The sequence below is a fragment of the Chanos chanos genome, chromosome 1 (genome assembly GCF_902362185.1).
Source record: "Chanos chanos chromosome 1, fChaCha1.1, whole genome shotgun sequence".
NCBI lineage: Eukaryota > Metazoa > Chordata > Actinopteri > Gonorynchiformes > Chanidae > Chanos > Chanos chanos.
The window spans coordinates 53,246,137-53,267,388 of record NC_044495.1 but is presented as its reverse complement, the minus strand read 5'-3'; the positions used below and the strand labels follow the sequence as shown (position 1 = coordinate 53,267,388).

Sequence of the window (21,252 nt, the reverse complement as noted above, 5' to 3'; positions counted from 1 at the left end):
GCAACTTCAGATGATATTTTCCCCGTTTCTCCTCTGTCAGGGTAGAAACTACTGTTCATTCAGAAAAGGACATATCATCTTATAATAGATTTGTGTTGATAAATAATCTTATGTAGCTTACGATGAAGTTACATAAGAGTCCACATATTGCTCTGTAAATAAGTAAGTAAACAATTCCAGTATAATGCTGATTTTTTTCATATAATCATTCCATTGTCTACTCGGACTGCTGGCTCGTATTGTAGTCTAGATATCCACAAGCACAAGCAGTCCGCAGATGGGTTGCTGTGTTTTCACTCGCTCTCCCGAGTTGCTGCAGGAAAGGGAGGGACCAGACTGGATATGATTAATTGTAACTGCACTGACCATTCCAGTTTAAAGACACAGTCCTTTGCTAGTGGGTCATCTTATGACATGATAACACAATATAGCAAACAATAACCACCTCACTTAGACTGTCGCTTAATGTCCTACGTGTGTTTACGGTAATTGTATGTCGTTTCACCCTTAGTTCTATTTATGTTATTCCCCATAAGCGATCTTGCCCTACAATGCGTCAAAGAAAGTTCGGCCCGTTTAAATGTGTCTGCTTTATCATTACGATGTACTCTCACATTTACAATAGCAGTGTTAAATGGACAATCATACAGGCAGACTCATACACTCAGAATATCCTACACACACAATGTAAAGAGTTTACAAAAAAAGTAAAAAGGCTAAGAATTGTCATTTGTTTCATGCAGAGTATGTTGTCTGTCAAAACGTGGCGGGCATTTTTCCACAATGTCAGTGTCACCATGTTCAGCTACACCACGTCACGGAACAGTGTAATTGCAGTCTAATTGAGGTCTAAATGTGACAGACCAAACCCAGCTCGTTATATTCACTTGTCTCCATCTAGCGTTCATATCACATGCAAGCTTAGCCTGAAATGAACTGAACCCGCGAGTGAGGAATGAGGAATGAGGACGGTGTCTTACAGTAGACCCATCTCTAGTTTCTAAAACTGGTCTGTACAATATATAATATGATTGTCATTAGTAACTTAGTGACATGGCTGAATGAATCTTAGTTTTAAATGGCTTGAATATATTGTTAATATGAAATTCAGACAAACTTCAAAAAGTTGTAGTGACAGTAACCCAGGGTTCGGCAAAGTGGGCTCTAATACCCAGGAATTACACAGCATTTTTCACAATAAAAGTTCATTGTTCAAGAACTTCACAGAGGGCTTTCCTTTGGTGCGCTATAAATATACTGTGTTGAATGATACTGTGTTGAATGATGATGGATACTGTTTATAACATGAGACATACGGCCAGTGAAATGTTCTCTGTAATAAATGTAATTTATTAAATAACTGAACTCTTTTGACCTTTCACACACCTTTATCCCTCCATATAAAAATAAACTATACCAGTGGACCTGAGGATCAAGAGTCCTGCTTTTGCATATTAAAATTGTGATCCCGTAATGTCTGAAGATTGCATACGTGTGTCTCAGGTAAAAATAGGCTCTAATTATGATATCATTTTGTCAAATGTAGATCATGTGTAGGCTGTATTTGATTAATGTGTTAACTTAGGGTGTTTTAACTGACCGTGGCGACGTAAAAATAGAGGAGAAATGCCAATGCACTTTATGTTTGCCATGTTCCAAGATGGATATACAATTAATGATGGCATTAATTTGTTTGGCACTTTGTTGATTTGTTTGATGATTTGTAGGAAGCTGTCAAACTTCATTTGAGTAGAGTGATATTTATGAAGAATCTGCATTTATGTACGTAATTTCTCCTAAGCAAAGGGGCCGTCAATCTACAAGAACTAATATTTTGAAAAATCGATCTTTCGTCGGAGCAGGATGAGAAGAAATGTGGGAGGATCTATTTCCGTCAGTGCTGCAGTGGGTGAGTTTTAATGACAGTCATAGAAAGTAAGCATTTGAAATAAACTCACTTAATTAAAGATTAATGTAGTCTGTCAAATTAATAGAACGTGTCTGCTTTTGTGGCCTTGCACATCACACGTGTTCACCATTCTTACCTTGTTTACTGGTTAGCTAGCTAGCTAGTAACTAGCTGGCTAACGGCTTATTTGGACTTGTTGCCCATGCCAAACAAGTCGCTCTCAATGCTTTCGAACATACGTTTCAAAGTATCAGATACAGCTCGAGTCCTCGGGGTCAGATACATAGACTTATCATTGGGTGGCTTGGTTGACTTGTGTGGTAATTTGACTGCGTATTCATTGAACCTAATGTGACCACGGCCCTTGGACAGTGTTTAGTACTGGCTGACTCTACGTAGATGCGTGGTCAGTCGTTGCCTAAAACTGAACGAATATTATTACCTCCTACCTCCTGCGACTGAGTCTAATAACTTGCAGTTCTTTTCAACGAACGAGCATCCAGTATTTGTAATTCGCACAGCTGTTGGCTAAATGTGTCTGCTGTGATGTATATTTGATCAGTTATTTACATTAGCACGTCATGTTTATGCTTGAACTCATATCAGTAAGTTACTGTAAACGTTGTATTCAGCGCTATAGTTTTTGAATATTAGCCTCACGTTTCCTATTGAACATTTGTTACGGTTCACATTTGCCAAATACCTTTCTCTTCTTTTCTTTTGGACTTTACTCTGTATTCTAGCGTGAGGAGAGAGTCGAACAAAGAGAAGAGGCCATGCCTTTTTTACACGGCTTTCGGAGGATTGTTTACGAGTATCAGCCTCTTGTGGATGCTGTGATGTGTGTTGTGGGGGCAGAGGAAGGAGAAAGTACTCAAGACAGGTGAAGACATATGAAATGATGGATTTAATGCGTATTTACATGCAATGAATGTTCATATCTATGGGCCCTTGTATTGGCCTTTCTGAATGGACGATTGATTTGATGTACTTTCACTGTTGGACGTGGCCATTACAAGACTGAGTGATTTCTACAGGAGTGTTATGTCTTTATGTTCATGTAGTGTTATGTCTTTATATTTAGACTGCTCTTATCGTATTGGCAGGATTGAAAGTGAGGATGGCATGTGCAGATCTCTGGTTGACCTACTGGAGAAGGAGTCTCAGTCTTCTGTCTTTGAAGAGGGCATAAGCTACGCCCTGTTCAAAGTGGCTGAACGAGGATTAGTCAATGCAGGAGAGGTGCTGTTACGCTATGGAGCAGACCTAAACTTTGAGGGTGAGCAGCGAGCGCATGATACTGAAATTTTATTAAAACTGGTGCGGCGGCGCACCTCTGTTTATTGTTGGGGACCTCATTTTACTGCATTTATGATGTTCAAAAATAGAAAGACTGGGTAGTTACGAAGGGATGTAACGGTACACAGAAATCACGGTTCGGATCACGCTCTATGGTTTGGACATCGCGGTTTGGTTCGAGTTCGATACAACGGGGAAAAAAAAAAGCAACAAAACCCCCTGAATGCACAAGGCTAGGTTTCTTTCATTTATTTTGAACAGACAGTAGTGCAAGTTTGTTCCACCTAGTGTCGTATGGCCCCCCTTTGAAGTAGTTGGTACAGCCTGTAGCGCATTAAAGGTGCCATAGAATGGAAATCACGATTTCCTTGTCCTTTTGAATTCACTGAGATGAATGTGCTATGGAAACACTTTTCAAAGTATGGAAACAGGCATTCTCCTTCTATGGCCATACTATCCAGGTGAAGAAAACAAGCCTTTCACCAGCCTGTTCTGAATTCCATGTGTTTGTGACGTCACAGCTGCACATGGTCACCTACAGCAGCATGTAGCCAGTCATTGGCTATTGACAGCCAGCATTGCCATCCATTATTCATTAAGAAATGTGGTTTACTTCTTACTACAATGTACTGGTAAACAAGGACATAAGGGCCTTGAAAACTTATGTCCTCATATGTTTGCACCACAATCGGATCCTAAATCTTAGAGAGAAGAGAACAAACCAACTATGAGAGAGTGAAATGAATGACTTGCTCTTGTGAAATCTGGTTGCACATTACAGTCATCAGTCTTCGCATACAGGGGCTACCGCGTATTCTCCGTACGACCGCACGCACCGAATCGTAACATCCGTACCGTCACGGTTCGGGATGAATACACGTACCGTTACACCCCTAGTAGTTACACAGCAGTTCATCTAGCGGCAGGATGAGCAGTTTAATGACTACCTGTGACCTGCATGAACGTGAGAGATTCATAGGACTGAGTGAAACATTCTGACCCCTCATCTGTATCTGTCACAGATCCTGTGTCATACTACAACCCCCTGCATATCGCAGTCCTGCGGAACAGGCCGAGCATGGTGCGGATGCTGGTCGAACGCGGCGCCGAAATCGACAAACGAGACAGGGTGGGTGCAGACGAAGGAAGAGCGGGATTTTAAAAACGATGTTATCTCAGCAGGTTCTCTGAACGTGGCTTGACGTTATAACCGTTTGTCTTGTTTTGTTTTTAACCCTCTGCCTGTACACCACATCGTAGATTCATGAGAGCAGCCCTTTGGACCTCGCCAGCGAGGAGGCAGACAGAGTGCCGTGCCTCCGTGCGCTTTTGGACCTGGGAGCTGACGTCAACGCCAAAGACAAGAATGGTGCATTAAGTCTACCTACAGCAAAATGATTTAGGGCCCCCGTAGATAATGTTTGATGCCAACTAATGCAGTGCTATCAGATGTCAGTCTGCGAATTGGTCTGAAGGCTGCTAACTCCAGCTATAATTTGGAATTACTCTAAATGGATTGCGGAGTCCATGCCTCGGTAATGACTATAAAAATAAATTTCTACATGGGGTGTAGAATTACACTGATACCAGTGGTAGGTATCAGATTTAGAGCGATTTTTTTTTTTCCTTGTCGTCTGATAATAAAACAGCCAAGCAAAACTGTAAACTGGGCAGGATGTTCTTGCTTGCGGCGGCAAGCCAACCTGGCGCATGCTGATTTTGTTGTCTCTGGTCCCTTGTAGGTAAAACTGCCTTACTCCACGCTTTAGCCAGCAGCGACGGACTCACAGTGAACAACACAGATAATATTCAGTTGCTTTTAGAGAGAGGTGCTGCACTGTACAACCTTATACCTTATCCATTTTTATTTAATGAAGAAATCTCCGTCCCCGATGTTGACCTCTGTTTTGTTTACGCGTCCCAGGTGCGGATGTTCAGGCCGCCACGCAAGACGGTGAAACGGCGGTGTCCTCGTTGGTCTTCTTGGTGAAGGAGGCTCTAGAGGGCAGCCCGGAGGACGCGGCCCAGATCGGGAACTTCTGCACCCGCGTGGCGCAGCTTTTGCTCAGCCACGGCGCTGACCCCAGCTGCTGCCTGTGCTCCGGGGAAGGAGACGAGGAGGAGGAGGAGGACGGCGAGCCGTCTCTCACTCAGACCTGCTTGGAGTTCTTCGACCTTCTTTTCCCGCTCGCGGCCCTGCTCCTCCAGAGGGGAGCCTCTTTCTTCTGCTCCTGCCACGGCGCCGCCTGCTGGACCGGCCACCGCCTCATCTTTCGCCGTTTGGCCGCCACTCTGTCGGGGAACCTCGACGCGGGCGAAACGGCCGACCTCCTGGCCAAAGCCGAAGCGCTGCTGGAACTGGCCCTGCTGTGCTGCCCCGTGCTGCCACCCCTCCCTCCCTGCCTGGAGCTGCCCGTGTCCGACCAGGGGCCCGGTGCTCAAGCCCTGCTGGAGCTCCACTCCAGGCTGAGGGAGCAGGAAACGCGGCCGCTCCCGTTACGCTGCCTCTGCCGGGGGTTCATTCGCCGTTGCCTGCAGCCCTGGCCCCTGCAAGACAAAGTGAATTCCCTGCCTTTACCCGACAGACTGAAAGAATACCTGATCCCGGAAAATAAGCTCATTCACAGGCCTGGGTGGGACACTTTCAAACCTCACCACACCCTCCGCTCATAGCCAGTCACAGAAAAGCGTTAGCTGTAGCATTAGCAATCATGAACGTTGTATGTGCCAATCTTCTTTCTATATAATATTGAAGTCAATTGCCAAAATGACAGACAACCAAGACAGGGATGCAATGGGCGTGGTTTCCACTGTGTAATATCAGCCCTTAATAATAAAGGTGTTTGTATATAGTATGTATTCTCATGTTTACAGCAATGTGGATTTCTAAGCTAGCGAAATTCGTTAACACTGCCGCACGTGAATTGTACTGCCGAGATTTTTCGTTGTGTTATTTATCTTAATTAACTTGTGTGTGGTGGATATGCCCCTCAGTGCACAATTTTTTTTGTTTTGATGTATGTCCAACACATTTTTTGATTTAAATGAAAAGCTGACTGTATCAGTGATGCGTGTAAGAAACTATTAAGAAGAGTGGTGCCTTAGAAAACAACAGTGAGACCAAGTATGTCCTTATATAATTTCACCTTTCACCTGTGTAAGTAAAATGATTCTAAAATAGGTTGAGCTGGGTCCAAAAAGGACATAATTTCAATGTCACGTTACTTGTGTTTAAGTGTGCTTTCGTAAGTCAGTATTGGTATAGTCTTCTCACAGTGCCAGATGCCAATAAAAACTGGGTGTTACTAGTGATTTTGAAAATATGTCCTGTCACTTTGTGGATATCATAAAAGTCTAAAAGGTCAATCATATCAGATTCAAAGAGAACTGCCTACACAATATTACATATTAGCTGAAAATGGGCTGTGCAGATGTACAATGTCAAAATAATTGCTTGCTGTCACACAAGCACACTATTCGCAGGTAAATGAAGTGAATACAGTGGGTTTGTTAATCTGTATTCACTCTGTACGTGATGTTAAATGCATTCATATATTTCTGTGAAATTAAACCCATAATTGTGTGAAAATTGATTTGGTGTCATTATTTTCAGCTGATTAGGTCGATTTCTCAAGACACAGAAGTTATGACAAGAGCAGCAATTGGTAAATGGGCATATTACGATAGCTCACAATAACCACTGGAGAGGCATAAGCTTTGAAGCGTGGCATTTTAATTTCGGTGAGCTTCATACTGCGCCTTGTAGAAAATAAAAGCCTCAGTAAAATCGTAACAATCTCAGAAATACACATTTCAAATGATATTTATGTGAGTACAAACTAATCTCTGCTCTGAACGCTTCTTTTGAAGCCGGTTTGCATACTGCTTTGTCATTGCTGGCATAACATAATACAGGCAATGGACTACTGCAGTAGATGCACTTATATTGCTCCTCTGCAGTGTCCTGGCGCTAGCTGCGAAGGACAACAGATATATATGTATATATTGTTTTTTTTTTTTGGGATGGCAGAAAATCATATGTATTGGACTTGCTGACCTGCGATCACGGTGGTGGAAAAAGCCTTGACAGAGAAATTATGCTCATCCTCTTAATGTACAGTCTTAAATCTTCTGTCCTCACTGCCCTCTCTCACCCTCCCCCCCTCCCTTCTCTCTCTCTCTCTCTCTCTCTCTCTCTCTCTCTCTCTCTCTCTGTCTCTGTCCCTCTCTCTCTCTTGCTCTCTGTCTGGATGGGACGTTATTGATTCCTGCTGTCAGAGAAAAAAGCCTTGCGTCAGAGTCTTTCCCCGCACTATAAAAAGCCAGTCGCTGCGGATACCTCTGTGCAGAACTGCAGAACTGCAGAACCTCACTCCACTGCTCTCTCTCTGTCTCTCTCTCTCTCTTTCTCTCTCTCTCCAGGAACCATGAGCTCCGTCGGTTTCGACCCGTTCTTTCCCTCCACTCACCGGAGAAGAGTTTTTGTGCGCAGTGGAAGCGGAGGCTACGGCGGAGGCAGCGGCAGCGGCATCAGGTCCCGTTCTGTCTACTCCACCTACTCTGCTCCTCTGCCGTCTCATCATGGGGTTTCCCGTGTTATATCCAGCCGCTCCTTGCAGCTCTCCGCCCCTGCCGGTCTGGACCTGAGCCAGGCCTCCCAGGTGAGCTCCGAATTCAAGGCAGTGCGTACCCAGGAAAAGGCACAGCTGCAGGATCTTAATGATCGCTTTGCCAGCTTTATCGAGCGGGTTCATGGTCTGGAGCTGCAGAACCGGGCTCTGGAGACCGAGCTCCTGCTTCTCCGCCAGAGGCACAGCGAACCCTCCCGCTTGCGTACGATCTACGAGCAGGAGGTGCGCGACCTGCGGGCGGCCGTGGAGGAGGCGCGTCTCGAGCGACAGGCGGCGCAGGAGAGACGCCAGCGGCTGGAGGAGGCACTGAGAGCCTTACAGGCTCGTTACGAAGACGAAATGGCGGGTCGTGAGGAGGCTGAGGGCCGGCTGTCCGACGCCAGGAGGGGGGCTGAAGAGGCGGCTCTAGTCCGTGCCGAGCTGGAGAAGAGAGCTGAGAACCTATTGGATGAGCTGGCCTTCCTGAAGCGCCTCCATGAAGGTGAGATAGCCGAACTGCAAGCTCAGGTTCAGTACAGTGCCCAAGTGTCAGTGGAGATGGAGGTGACCAAGCCGGACCTGTCAGCAGCACTCCGGGACATCCGGGCTCAGTACGAGAGGCTGGCCCAGCAGAACATCCAGGCAGCTGAGGATTGGTTCCGGGGCAAGGTGAGCGCCATGGCTGAGACCACTGCCCGTGACACTGACGGCATTCGAAGCGCTAAAGATGAAGCCCTGGAGTGCCGGCGACTGCTGAAAGAGCGAGACCTGGAAATCCAGGCGTGCCAAGGTCTGAACCAGGCGCTCGAGAGACAGCTGCAAGAAATAGAGGAGAAACAGAGTGCCGAGATCGCCGCCCTCCAGGTCAGTATGGGTATTACAGGTCTGGTCTCCTGTCATGATTGAAGATCAGTGACAGAGTCTAACACTTGGTTTTCATGTTAAAAAGTTCTCCCATTTTGTTCTGACACACTAAACATACTATGCTGATGCTTAAATAAATATAAATTAAAATACTTTACATTGTTTACCTAAAATCCAAAAAGAAAAAGTTGGCTATAATGTTTTTGGTATCGTTGAGTATCCCACTGAGTGTCCTGTATTGCACTGTGTGCACAGGATACTATTGCTCAGCTGGAGAATGAGCTACAAAACATGAAGAGTGAGATGGCTCGTTATCTGAAAGAATATCAGGACCTACTCAATGTTAAAATGGCCTTGGATATAGAAATTGCAGCCTACAGGTTGGTCCAGTAAAAACTGTTCTGTGGGATAGACATGAAATATCACGTCATTTCACGCACTGCGCTAACTCCAATGTTATAACTTTTTAGGAAGCTTCTGGAAGGCGAGGAGACTCGATTCAGTGTTGGAGGGCTTGGGGGAATTTCCAGCGTTTTCTCCCCCTCCATCTCTGCCACCCCGTCCTTTGGCCGCCCCGTGTTCTCAGTGCAGACCAGTCTGAGCTCTGGCGCCCCCTACCTGTTGGGCACACGCCTCATCACTTATTCCTCATCATCAGATGAACTGATAACTGCCAGCCAGGCACAACAGGCAGAGGCAAGCCCAACCAAAGAAGAGGAGGAAGAGGAAGAGGAAGCAGAAGAAAAGAAAGAGGAGGGAGAGGAAGAGGAGAAGGGAGAGGAGGAAGAGGAAGAGGAAGAAGTGAAAGGAGAAGAGGGAGAAGAAGAAGACAAGGGAGAGGAGGGTGGAGAGGAGGAAGAGGAGGAGACTAAGGAGGAAGAGGCAGGTGAGTGGGCCAGATTTCGTGTTTGACAAACTAAAATCTTAATTGAATCTGGAAAGTAAAACTAGCTACTAACTAATCTGACTCTTGAGAAATTCTACAGTGACATTTACTCTAGAATTAGTTGTTTTTTTAAAAAAAAAATAGTGCATGAATAATATGCTTGTTTTCTTATTTTATCAGGTGAAGAAGAGGGAGAGGGAGAGGGAGAGGCAGAGGGAGAGGAAGAAGAGAAAAAAGAGGAAGAGGCTGCAGAAGATGCAGGAAAGGAGAGCGAAGAGGGAGGCGAAGAAAAGGGGGAAGGAGAAGAGGGGGAAGCTGCCGACGCTGAAGAAGGGGGAGAGGATGAAGGAGGAAAGGAGGATGAAGGCAAAAAGGGTGAAGGAGAAGAAAAAGAAAAAGAAAAAGAAGAGAAAAAGGCTGAAGCTGAAAAAGCAAAACCAGAGAAGAAGTAGACAGACAAACTTCAAATTCCAGGTGCTAGCGAATGGATGAATGAAAATAACAAAGCAATTTCCCAGCAACCTCTGCTAACTGGTAACCTCATGGTACTGTATCTCACACCGATGTAGTCTGTTTATTGGGGCAAAACCACAATATCCAGAGAACGCAATACCGTACAATGCTTAAGTGCTGTAAACTGTGACTTGTGCTGACAGAATTGAGTATGCATGGTCACAAGGCTTGTTACTGTGCTTGGCAGAAAGTCTGTGTGTGACTGTATGTTTGTTTGTTGATTGCAAAGATAAATTCAAATGATTTAATGCTGTCAGCAAGCTAGCCAATTCAAAAGTGACAAACTGCCTATGACAACACAAGTGTGCTTAATACATCATTCAAAAATGCCTTATATGGAATAGTCTGAGAGACTTCCATGGTGTTGAAATAAAAAGTTGAAAACTACTTACATTCAGTACGCTGTTCTCTCTTCTGGTCTTTTTCATTTTCTTGTAGATCTGACCGTATGGAATCATTATTACATTAAACATGGCTTTAATGAATTTATTCATGGCAAAACAAATCAATGGGGAGCACTCCCCTTCAAGACGGTCAGTCTGTGTAATGGGGTTGCCATATGGTCTGCTCCTGTAGGGCTTAAAATGAGGACGGGATACATTTGCAATGCATTTAAGTGGCGTCCCTGAGAATGTCTCTCTACCCACCACTCTCAGCAAAAACACAATTAACTTACACAATTAGCCAGACAGCCGACCAGCAAGCACGGCAGGTTTTAGTGCACCACAATCATTAGATCTTTCCTTATTATGAGTTTGGAATCGAAATCCTTGTCCAGGATGGAGAATAGCAGAATGATGAATTCAATTTTAAATGTGTTACTTTAATTGTACATATAATGCTAATGGCAAAAGTGACTCTTGTCAGCAATAATGAATAATTAGTAATTACAATAATTAGTGTATGACTTTGAGTGGTTATACACAGTAATCTGTGGGTTCAGTGCTTTCTCTCGTGATTCTCCTGTACATATTGACACATCTATGTGCAAATGTAAATGTTTGTCCATTTCCCGATGTATGAATATTGCACAAACGCGTGTCAGAGGGGCCGAAAACTAAACTTTGATTGGTCAGGCAATGCTAAGCAATAAGCTTGAGCTACTGAAATGCTGAAGTGAGGGCAAGGTGTGTAAAACTGGCAGAGGACTGAATTTCGACACATTGTGAACTTTAATCTCGAATAAATAACCAGGTCTTAAAAGGTGGTTTTCTCAAGCACATTTAAATTTAGATGAGTCACCTGTTGAAATGCTGGTCATTGGTCCCCCTACGCATAAGCGTCTTTTTAGTGATCTTACCCTAACTTTTGACAACTGCATCATCTCTCAAAACTCTTCAGCTAAAAACCTTGGCGTGATTTTTGACTCTAGTCTCTCGCTAGTCACTCATATCAAGAACACAACCAAAATTGCCTTTTGTCACCTCCGTAACATTGCTAAAATTAGGCCCTTTCTAAGTAGGGCTGATGCAGAAACCATTGTTCACGCATTCGTCACGTCTCGCCTCGATTACTGCAATGTTCTTTACTCTGGTCTGCCTGCATCTAGTACCAATAGTCTTCAGCTGGTCCAGAATGCTGCTGCTAGAATTCTGACCAGAACGAAGAAGTTTGATCACATTAGCCCTGTCCTGGCTTCCCTTCATTGGCTCCCAATTCATGCAAGGACAGATTTTAAGGTCCTCTTATTAACATAAAATTTTACTTGGGCTTGCGCATTCCTACCTGTCTGACTTAATTACACCCTATAACCCACCTCGCACCCTGCACTCTCAAGATTCCGGATTATTAGTCATTCCAAGAGTTAAAAAGAAGTCCGCTGGCTACCGAGCCTTTTCCTACTGCTCTCACTTCCTCTGGAATGGTTTACCTAAAGAAGTTAGAGAGGCAAACTCTCTCAATACCTTTAAAACAAAACTAAAGATTTATCTATTTTCTCGAACTTATGCATGATATAATTTTGATTTGACTTTGTTATAGACATGTAAAGCCCTTTGAGACTATAAATAGTGATATTGGGCTCTAAATAAATATTATTATTGTTATTATTATTATTAGTGACTGTTAAGGCATTAAAAATGTGAAACAGGATTGAATCTGATGATCCTTGGTGGTCCTCATTAGTGTGGTAAAGGCATTGTTCACATCAATGGCCTGAGAGGGTCACAAAAGCAGGAACCTGGATTAGAAAGAGACTGTGGATGATAACTGTATAGATTTGGATAATGAAATACAGACGCATAAATGGAAACCAAGAGAAAACCGTATTCAGAAATTTTCTGTGAGTATGAAGAAACGCTATTTAAAGCAAAGCGCATCAAGTCATACCTTGAAAACATTAAAAATAATATTTATCTTCACTGATTGAAATAACAATGTATTAATTCATAAAAAAGCTGCTTCTTTGGAGTTTTAATTCCTCTCCTTCAATCCCTCAGTAACTCCAAATGCCTTTTATGAAACCAGTTCAGCCTAGACTAATCTTAACTTAGTTTTATTTTAAACTGTGCCTAAAAAGTGAATTTGGATTGCTTAAATTTCAAAGGGTATTCTAGTCTTAGCTTAAACTCTGTCTAGGAAACCAGTCCATAAACTATTGACCGGACTGAATTTCAGATTCATATATTCAATTTATCTGACAATTCCGATAGCAATTTGATAGTAACTGATAAATATTTGTGATAATGGTTTTTCTTTAAGAGTATATAAAATGTTATGAGCTTTAACCAATTGCAGCTGGTTACGCGATTGGTGTTAATTATTATGCGAATCAGTAGTCTTTTGGTTAATCAAGGCGGATTAAAGGGAACAGGTTGACATTAATGATAGATTTAAAGGTGAGGTTTGTTCCCCCTCTGTCCAGCTCACCAGCCGCCACTGGCTTTAACAATAAACCCATCACGACTGTTGTACTAAACATCTTCAGTCTCATTTTGAGTTAACACAGTCGGTCATAGAACAGAAAAAGAAAAAATTCCAGGAACGACACTACAACAACACTTGGAAGATTTAATTTGCTTTTAATGAGGAAGTAATGATGACATTTTTAAATGCAGCACCTTAAATGTATTCAGTCTTGATAGTAGATTCACAGTTTGATGAACAGAATAATTTCAAAGATTTTATTACAGTTTTCGTTCATGTCTCATTGCTGGACACAAACACAACATCAACATAATGTTCTTTAATGAATACTGTATTAAGGCAAGGAGCTTGTTAGCTTGACATCACTTGGTTTCTAACGTTTCAGTTTGGCAATTTCAGCATTGAGCTCTTAATATTGTTAGCAAATGTTTATTGTTGTAGCACCATCACTTATTCAGTGGACTAAATTCGTATTACTGTCCCGTTTGAGTTACAATTACGGTGAAAACATCCTAAATATTTCATTCCAGTTGTACACCTTTGGTGACAGAAAGACAAAATTGTCATTTCTCTTACTCACACATGCACACCATTCTCGAAACAACACACATGCAATTATAGTCGCTTGCTGCATTAGATTCTGTGAGTTTTATGTCATAATTTGCTTCTAATATGGTTATTCAATTATTTTTTTCTTAATTAGCTATAGCTATCAATACGACCTCATTTTGATACCTTTCATTTGAATGATCAGTCTTTTCCTTTGACTTCTTTGGCGGGTTTGGATGTGACCTTCTCGACTTTCTTAGGGGCTGTCTTCTTCTCTTGAGTCTCCTCATCTGCCTTGCTCTCTGGTGGGGTGACTTTACCAGACTTTGTGGTTTCCACTGCCCCGTTGGTTGTAGTCTCCACTGTTCTGGTGTGGGTCTCTTCTTCCTTCATGGTGGGATCCTCTTTGATGGGGCTCTTTGAAGTGCCATTGGTGATAACCTGTTCTTCTCCCTTTTTATCTTCCACTGGGCTATCGGCTTTTCCTTTGTCCTCTGGTGAACCACTCTTCTGCTCCTTCTCTTCTTTTCCCTTGGCATCGTCTGATTTCTCGTCTTTTTTCTCATCTTCTCCTGAGTCGCTCTTTTTTTCGTCCTCCTGCTTGGAGTCGCTTTTCTTGTCATCTTCTCCGTTCGATTTTGTTTCTTCTTTTTCATCTTTCACACCCTCTTTTTCATCTTCTTTCTCTGCTTTGACCTCCTCTTCCTTTACCTCCTCTTCAGTTTTAGGCTGCTTTTCTTCTTTTCCCTTCACATCATCGCCTTCTTTGTCACCCTCTTGCTCTTTCTCAGCCTTCTCTCCTTTCACCTCCTCCTTTTTAGTGTCGCTGTCTTTCTCTCCCTCTCCCTCTTCCTCTTTTTCTGGCTGACCTTCTGTCTGAGGAGCTTTGGCTTCACAAAGCTTGGTTTCCTCCACGACCTCCTCCTGTTGTTCTTCCCCTTCTTTTTTCTCTTCCTCCTCTCCTTCCTTCTCCTCACCACCTTCCTCCTCTCCACCTTCCTCCTCTACAGCCTCTCCTTCTTCACCCTCCTCTTCCTCTTTACCTGCCTCCTCTTCCTCACCTTCCTCAGGAGCAGCAGCGCTCACTTCAGACTTAACAGCGGCAGCAATCTCCTCTTCCACTGCCTCTTCCTCTTCTCCTTCTTGCTCTCCCTTTTCACCCGATATCTCCTTAGCTACTTCTGCCAAGTCCTGATCAATGTCATCTCCTCTGGTCTCCTCAATGATTTCCTCCACAATCTTATGTTGCACCTTCATTTTTACAGTTGTCTTAGATGGCTGGCTATATGGGAAGATAGCACTTGGAAGACCACCAGAGAAGGTTCTGAAGCGAGTTTCTTCACCTTCCAAAAGTTTCCTGCACGGGCAACAAATCCATTAATATTTCTTGCAAGTTAGATAACCTTTGCATGGCTTCCTTTTTATACAAATTCTTTGTTTTTTTTTTATGCATGTTGTCCTTATTTTTGGGTGTACAATATACAGAACAATAATGTAGTGCAGTCCAGCTAGATGCTATTTTACCTGTAGGCAGCAATTTCGGCATCCAGGGCCATCTTAACATTGAGGAGATCTTGGTACTCCCCGAGGTGACGAGCCATTTCCCACTTAGTTGCCTTCAGGTCATTATCCAGCTTGTGAATCATCTCCTGGTAATGCAACATGAGAAGCAACAAAATTAAGCAGATAGAACTCATTAATAGTTATGAGGACCAGTTACAGACAATTGCTGATACTAAATGAAAGGATGCCTAAGTCTCAGTGCATAATGCACATTTAAATTAACAGGCATAAGTTCGGTGCAGCTGCTAACATGAGATACGGGGCTTCAGTAAATTAGAGATGACTTCTCTAATCCAAACTAGGACTGTCCTCAGAAAAGGCAGTGTTGTGAGCAGCATTTGGCTGATGAACCTACACAATTATCTCCGTGTAAGAATCATAAAGGAAATTCTCTTTGCAGCAGCAGAACTACAATTTTATGAGACATTTCAGTGACCTAAGCTTTAATACCGAAGTTACTCGACTTTGCTGTGATGCGTTATTACGCACGGATAGTTATTACGCGTTTGATCAATTTCCTCAAGGAGCAAAAAATGTGTCTTGTTGACAGTATAAAGTATAACTTGATACTTTTGAATCAAAGCTCAACTTTTGTATTCTTCCTAATATAATGTATTTTGCAAGAATCTCAGGAATGCATTCGACTGGATTAAAGAAATTATTCATACAAATAATTTAACTGTTCCTGTCATTTCACGCATTTTGGGTAAAGGAAAGAAAACATACCCGGTAGCTACTTATATCAGAGTTGTGACGGTCCTCTATGTCATTTAGCTGTCTCTCCAGTGAATCCTTTGTGCCACGAAGTGTCTCCAACTCTATATTCTTGGCCTGTATCTGACGGCGATAATCGGCAATCTCATCCCGCACTGCCTTAATCGCATCCTTGTTCTGTTCTGCAGCCTCAGACAGTGTAACATAGCGAGACCTAAATATTTCTTCGGCTTGCTGGACGTTTTTGGATGAGAGACTATCCAACTGCGCACGAATCTCTCGCAGCGCAGAGGTGATGTCGGTCTTCTGGAAATCTCGCCTCTCCAACGGCACCTGTGCTGCTTGCAACTGGGAGAGAAGCTCGTTGATCTCTTCTTCGTGGTTTTGCCTCAGAAAGTCAACCTCGTCCATCAGAGACTGTACTTTCTTCTCCAGTTCCAGTTTTATCAGGGTCGAATCATCTTTATCTTTTTTCATATCACGGATGGCGGCCTCTGTTTGCTCTCTGAGACGAGACTCGTCTTCACAACGCTCCCTGAGCCGTTGGATGTCTTCGTCAACGCGGTCAGAGTCGACAAGGATTTGTGCCTTCTCCTTGTGGATCTTCTCCAAAATAGAGCGAAGCTCCTGCATTTCGTTGCTATAAGCATCATCCAGGTGAGAACGGGACAGTTTGGTCTGTCGCAGTGCCTGAATTTCAGCTTCTAGATGTTTATTCTGTTCTTCTAGGTAGCGCACTTTGTCGATATAACTGGCGAAGCGGTCGTTCAGCCCTTGTAGCTGTTCCTTCTCGTTGGAGCGCACATGCTCGCTGTTCAGTGCAGAAGTCAGGCTCAGCTCGAAGGTGTCAGGGGGTGAGAGCAATACGCTGCTGTACGCCCTGCTTATCGGTACGCTGGTGGTTTTCCTGAAGGAGGTAGGCATTGTGGACGCCGGGTTAGTTTTAGACCAGGAAGACGATCTTAAAACAGATGCGCTTGAGCGAAAAGTTTTCGTCTCAAGTACTCTCCTACGCGAAGGGGTCCCTATCATATCCATGGTCGGCTCCAGCCACTGCCTGGACTCTGCAAAGTGGAGGATGTGAGAGTGCCTGAGCGTCAATGAATGCTTTTGCTCCTGTATTTATATGCAAGCACACTATTTGTCTACGAAGCAAGAGCTCTTCCTCCTCCCCACTGGTATATTGATTGGCTGAAGGGGAAGTTTAGGTCGTGGACGTTCTATATTCCACAGGGAAAACAATGTGGATTTTTGCATGGTTAAAGATCTGGAAAAAAAAAACCCCAAACAAAATAAGATGTCTTCTTAAAGAAAAATGAAAATATACTGTCAAACACGGAGGGCAAGGAGTCCCATTCTATAATGGGAAGAACTCGACGTTTCTTTTCTACACGATCGGTGCGTTACATTTTTACGCGTAAATGTGGCGTTAAACAGTTAGACAGTAAATACATCAGATACATCAAGTGGTATGACACTGAAACGTCTTCCTTTGTGCTGCGATTCAAGGATTTTAGTTTGGTCAAAAATAAGTGTTAACCTCCTATATTTTACTCAGTGCTTTTAAAAACCTGTAAAAACGAAGCCTCTTTGCTTTTATTGATTAATTTCTGATTCGTTTTCAAGAACCCATTAACAAACCTTTCTTTACACCTAATTAGGGAGATGAAAACTGTCTTTGATCCCCCTCCTCAGCAATTGGGCCGCTACCGCGTTTGAAAAGGGTAAAATCCCAGTTTGGTTTTTCATGTCCTCATTTTTAGCCCTCCAGTTTGCTGATTCAGTAAAAGACATCAAAACGTAAGTCATGCCTTAAGACATGGCTATCGGGCGGTTCGATTTAATCACTACTTCCAATCAATAGCACTTAGCGCATTGAAGCATGTAATTTGCATAGTGGAAAATGCACCCGTTTTGGTGTACTCTTGGGACCAAAAACGGTAACCGTACGGTGCATATGCAAAACAAAGTCCAATTTAGTGTAAAATAATCATAATTTACACAAACATAGATCAACCTTTTGCTCCTCTCCGGTAATTGACTTGTCGTCGACTGTTAAACTCAAAAAGGGCTACAAAGACTTAGAATGGACAGTAAAAGCACAATTAGAGCTTGGTAAAGGAAGAGGAAGTAGGTATGGGTGTCACAACTATGCCGTTGTAAAGTTGCCTGAGAGGATTTCGCAGGCCTCGCCAGAGAAACAAATCCTGAGAGAGAGAGGCTCTCGTGCCAGCTTTGTTTGGAACGCGGTGAAGAGTTGACATATTTTATGGCACAACCCAAATGCAGCAAATTCTCAAGGTTACATAACATGAATATTCAACTGTTGACTGAGCGTCTTAAAAATCCCTGACTGGACAAAAAAAGTCTTACACACATACACACACACACACAGAAAAACCCCATCTCCTGTAAAAGAACATTTTTAATGATAAGTATCTATGTAAACACGTAAACTATGTAAATAATATAAACTAATCAATTGATAAGTTTTGATTTAAAACAGTATATAGCAGTTCAGTCATTCCAGAATTTGGAGATCACCTATGATACTATGAAGCCGAACACTGACGTCTACAGAGTGAGGCTGATAAACGCTGACAGCAGTAAAGATATCTGATGTGTAATGGCTTGTCTTAGGAGTGACGGCTTCATGATGGACAGAATCAATGGTAATCCATCTTAAAATATATGGAGGTGATGGCGTGGTATTGATATGAAAAGTGGTGAGATCCAGACAGATTCCGTGGATGGATTTATGAAGGAGAAGAGCGCAATAAATTTATCAGTGCACAAGTAGTTAGTAGATAAAGTGACAACGTGATGGACTGAAAAAAAAAAAAGAAGGATTTACCGAATTTGTTGATTATTGAATAACTGGCTGACAATGTGCTGTTTCAAATCTGCCATGACCTAAACGGTGACTCAACTCTCTTGTTGTGACAGGAATAGTAATTTACTATGTTTTGGTTCATTTGAGGCAAAATAATGTCTGGCATAAAGGTTGGACACCAAAGTTGCTTCGCTGTAATTGTAAAGCTTAAACAGTGACACTTTGAAAATGCACTGTCGTGTTTTTTGAGACCCAGACACTGTGTCAAGATTGATTATGGGCTTAGAGCCAATGGAGTATCACAGTGTTGCTGACTCATGCTCAGGTAGATGTTGCTATCAGCCACTACAAGACTAGTTAGAGGGATGGGACGATGTCTGAGCGAGTTAACAACAACGCAGCCCCTCCACATGGGAAGACTGGAAGAGAGAAGGGGGTGGGGCACGTAGGGGAGATGAAGAAAGAGGAGGGGAGGGAGAGAGAGAGAGAGAGAGAGACTGGAAGAGGGACATTAGCAGTACAGATTACATAATACTATCATGTATTAATGTTTAAAATGAATCAATTAAGTTTATGAAACTGATGGAGACCGTATGTATACGTGTGTTTATGTGTGTGACTAAATATAAATACGGGTCGGCATCCAATGAAAATGTCTGTAATCATATTTGGTCATCATAAGCGACCAAGAATACAAGACAGCTCTGAAATGCCATCTGAAACTCTGCCAGTGCCTTACTGAAGAACTGTGACAGTGTGCAGAGAAGAACTGTGACAGTGTGCAGAGAAGAACTGTGATAGTGTGCAGAGAGGAACTGTAACAGTGTGTAGAGAAGAACTGTGACAGTGTGCAGAGAAGAACTGTGATAGTGTGCAGAGAGGAACTGTAACAGCGTGTAGAGAAGAACTGTAACAGTGTCTAGAGAAGAACTGTAACAGCGTGTAGAGAAGAACTGTAACAGTGTCTAGAGAAGAACTGTAACAGCGTGTAGAGAAGAACTGTAACAGTGTCTAGAGAAGAACTGTAACAGCGTGTAGAGAAGAACTGTAACAGTGTCTAGAGAAGAACTGTAACGGCGTGTAGAAAAGAACTGTAACAGTGTCTAGAGAAGAACTGTCAGAGTGTGCAGAGAGGAAATGTAACAGTGTGTAGAGAAGAACTGTCACAGTATGCAGAGAAGAACTGTAACAGTGTGCAGAGAAGAACTGTCACAGTGTGTAGAGAAGAACTGTCACAGTGTGCAGAGAAGAACTGTAACAGTGTGCAGAGAAGAACTGTGACAGCGTGTAGAGAAGAACTGTGACAGCGTGTAGAGAAGAACTGTCACAGTGTGCAGAGAGGAACTGTAACAGTGTGTAGAGAAGAACTGTCACAGTATGCAGAGAAGAACTGTCACAGTCTGCAGAGAAGAACTGTAACAGTGTCTAGAGAAGAACTGTAACAGCGTGTAGAGAAGAACTGTAACAGTGTCTAGAGAAGAACTGTGACAGCGTGTAGAGAAGAACTGTAACAGTGTGTAGAGAAGAACTGTCACAGTATGCAGAGAAGAACTGTCACAGTGTGCAGAGAAGAACTGTAACAGTGTGTAGAGAAGAACTGTAACAGCGTGTAGAGAAGAACTGTTACAATGTGCAGAGAGGAACTGTAACAGTGTGCAGAGAAGAACTGTCACAGTGTGTAGAGAAGAACTGTGACAGTGTGCAGAGAAGCTCCAGGTCTCTGAAGGACACGGGAGCAAAGTCATTCTTCAAGCTCACATTAAGCTGTGTTGGTCATTTTGTGCTATATATTCAGATAATGCAGCTGAATGTGAAGGTTTTTCTTTCCCTCTGTCTAAGTGCATCAAAATTCCCTTTTTCTCTCTTTCTTTGCTTCACCTCTCTCGTAGAACAACCACGGAAGACCAGAAGATCTCTTTGTTGACATAACAAAACGGTCACAGTTCAGTTTTAAAAGAGTTCCAACTATGACATTTAAACGTCAAGTTGATGACTTGTACAATTTACATATTAAACATATTGCCTGTACAATACTGATAAAAGTCGTATAGCACGTGGACATGGTATAAAGCACAGCATATATCATGAGTTGGATACACTACTGGACCATATTTTAATAAATAGACTGCTATGCACAGCTGACAGGTATAAATCAGTCTATATTACAGAGACATTCTTTATTCTGAAGAGTGAGCCTGAGTAACTCGGAACTTGTCAGCATCTGCTCTTATCTGTCAGCACCCTTCTCTCCACTCCTGGCACAGCGGTTTGGTCATCACTCTCCCAGATCAGCAAGCTGACATCACTGGGTTTTTTTTCCCCCTGCATACTCACTTATCACATCTCTCTGTCTCTCTGTCTCTGTCTCTGTCTCTCTCTCTCTCTCTCTCTCTCTCTCTCTCTCTCTCGTTTTCTCGCTCTGCCATCATGTTCATATTACTGTGTGTAAATCAGCAGAGGCTGAGATGTTTATGAGGCAGTCCTGCAGCATGGCGCTCAGATAAAATGTTCATTGGTAGCACAATGCAATGCAGTGAGATTCCTGGTTTACAGTTTCCTCAGCAGAGAAAAAGCACTCAGTGACCTGGCCGCGCACAGAAACGCACGCACGCACATGCAGACACACACACACACACACACACACACA

At 43.0% G+C, this 21,252-nt stretch overlaps 3 protein-coding genes across 4 annotated transcripts; 2 read left to right on the top strand and 1 right to left on the bottom strand.

Moving 5' to 3' along the window:
• Window positions 1–1,871: 1,871 nt before the first annotated feature.
• Window positions 1,872–6,521, top strand: asb6 (ankyrin repeat and SOCS box containing 6). 2 transcript variants are annotated; one of them, XM_030778348.1, is made up of 7 exons: window positions 1,872–1,909; window positions 2,653–2,792; window positions 3,016–3,188; window positions 4,231–4,337; window positions 4,469–4,577; window positions 4,951–5,037; window positions 5,133–6,521. In XM_030778348.1, exons 1-7 carry the CDS (start codon window positions 1,874–1,876, stop codon window positions 5,879–5,881), a joined length of 1,401 nt encoding a protein of 466 aa, XP_030634208.1. In that variant the 5' UTR covers window positions 1,872–1,873; the 3' UTR covers window positions 5,882–6,521. The 2 variants fall into 2 exon arrangements, with proteins under 2 accessions (XP_030634208.1, XP_030634215.1); XM_030778355.1 differs by having other exon boundaries at window positions 1,909–1,935.
• Window positions 6,522–7,635: 1,114 nt separating this feature from the next.
• neflb (neurofilament light chain b) lies at window positions 7,636–10,020 on the top strand. Its single transcript, XM_030779576.1, has 4 exons — window positions 7,636–8,682; window positions 8,938–9,062; window positions 9,153–9,568; window positions 9,755–10,020. The coding sequence occupies exons 1-4, from the start codon at window positions 7,636–7,638 to the stop codon at window positions 10,018–10,020; spliced, it is 1,854 nt and encodes a 617-aa protein (XP_030635436.1).
• A 3,676-nt stretch (window positions 10,021–13,696) lies between these two features.
• Window positions 13,697–16,816, bottom strand: nefmb (neurofilament medium chain b). The gene is made up of 4 exons (XM_030781709.1): window positions 15,785–16,816; window positions 15,020–15,144; window positions 14,365–14,852; window positions 13,697–14,295 (listed from the first exon to the last, which is right to left on the bottom strand). Exons 1-4 carry the CDS (start codon window positions 16,808–16,810, stop codon window positions 13,697–13,699), a joined length of 2,238 nt encoding a protein of 745 aa, XP_030637569.1. The 5' UTR covers window positions 16,811–16,816.
• Between the last annotated feature and the right edge of the window lie 4,436 nt (window positions 16,817–21,252).

Bases quoted from the DNA above. Each gene is read 5' to 3' on its own strand.
- asb6 (XM_030778348.1), top strand. From the start codon at position 1,874: ATGTGGGAGGATCTATTTCCGTCAGTGCTGCAGTGG. The intron at 3,189-4,230 runs GTGAGCAGCGAG...TATCTGTCACAG, and splicing joins AGCAGACCTAAACTTTGAGG to ATCCTGTGTCATACTACAAC. The intron at 4,578-4,950 runs GTGCATTAAGTC...GGTCCCTTGTAG, and splicing joins CAACGCCAAAGACAAGAATG to GTAAAACTGCCTTACTCCAC.
- neflb (XM_030779576.1), top strand. From the start codon at position 7,636: ATGAGCTCCGTCGGTTTCGACCCGTTCTTTCCCTCCACTCACCGGAGA. The intron at 8,683-8,937 runs GTCAGTATGGGT...CTGTGTGCACAG, and splicing joins CCGAGATCGCCGCCCTCCAG to GATACTATTGCTCAGCTGGA. The intron at 9,569-9,754 runs GTGAGTGGGCCA...TATCAGGTGAAG, and splicing joins GACTAAGGAGGAAGAGGCAG to AAGAGGGAGAGGGAGAGGGA.
- nefmb (XM_030781709.1), bottom strand. From the start codon at position 16,810: ATGGATATGATAGGGACCCCTTCGCGTAGGAGAGTACTTGAGACGAAA. The intron at 14,853-15,019 runs GTAAAATAGCAT...TTGCCCGTGCAG, and splicing joins GCCGAAATTGCTGCCTACAG to GAAACTTTTGGAAGGTGAAG. The intron at 14,296-14,364 runs GTCAGCCAGAAA...AGGAGGTGAAAG, and splicing joins CAAAGCTCCTCAGACAGAAG to GAGAGAAGGCTGAGAAAGAG.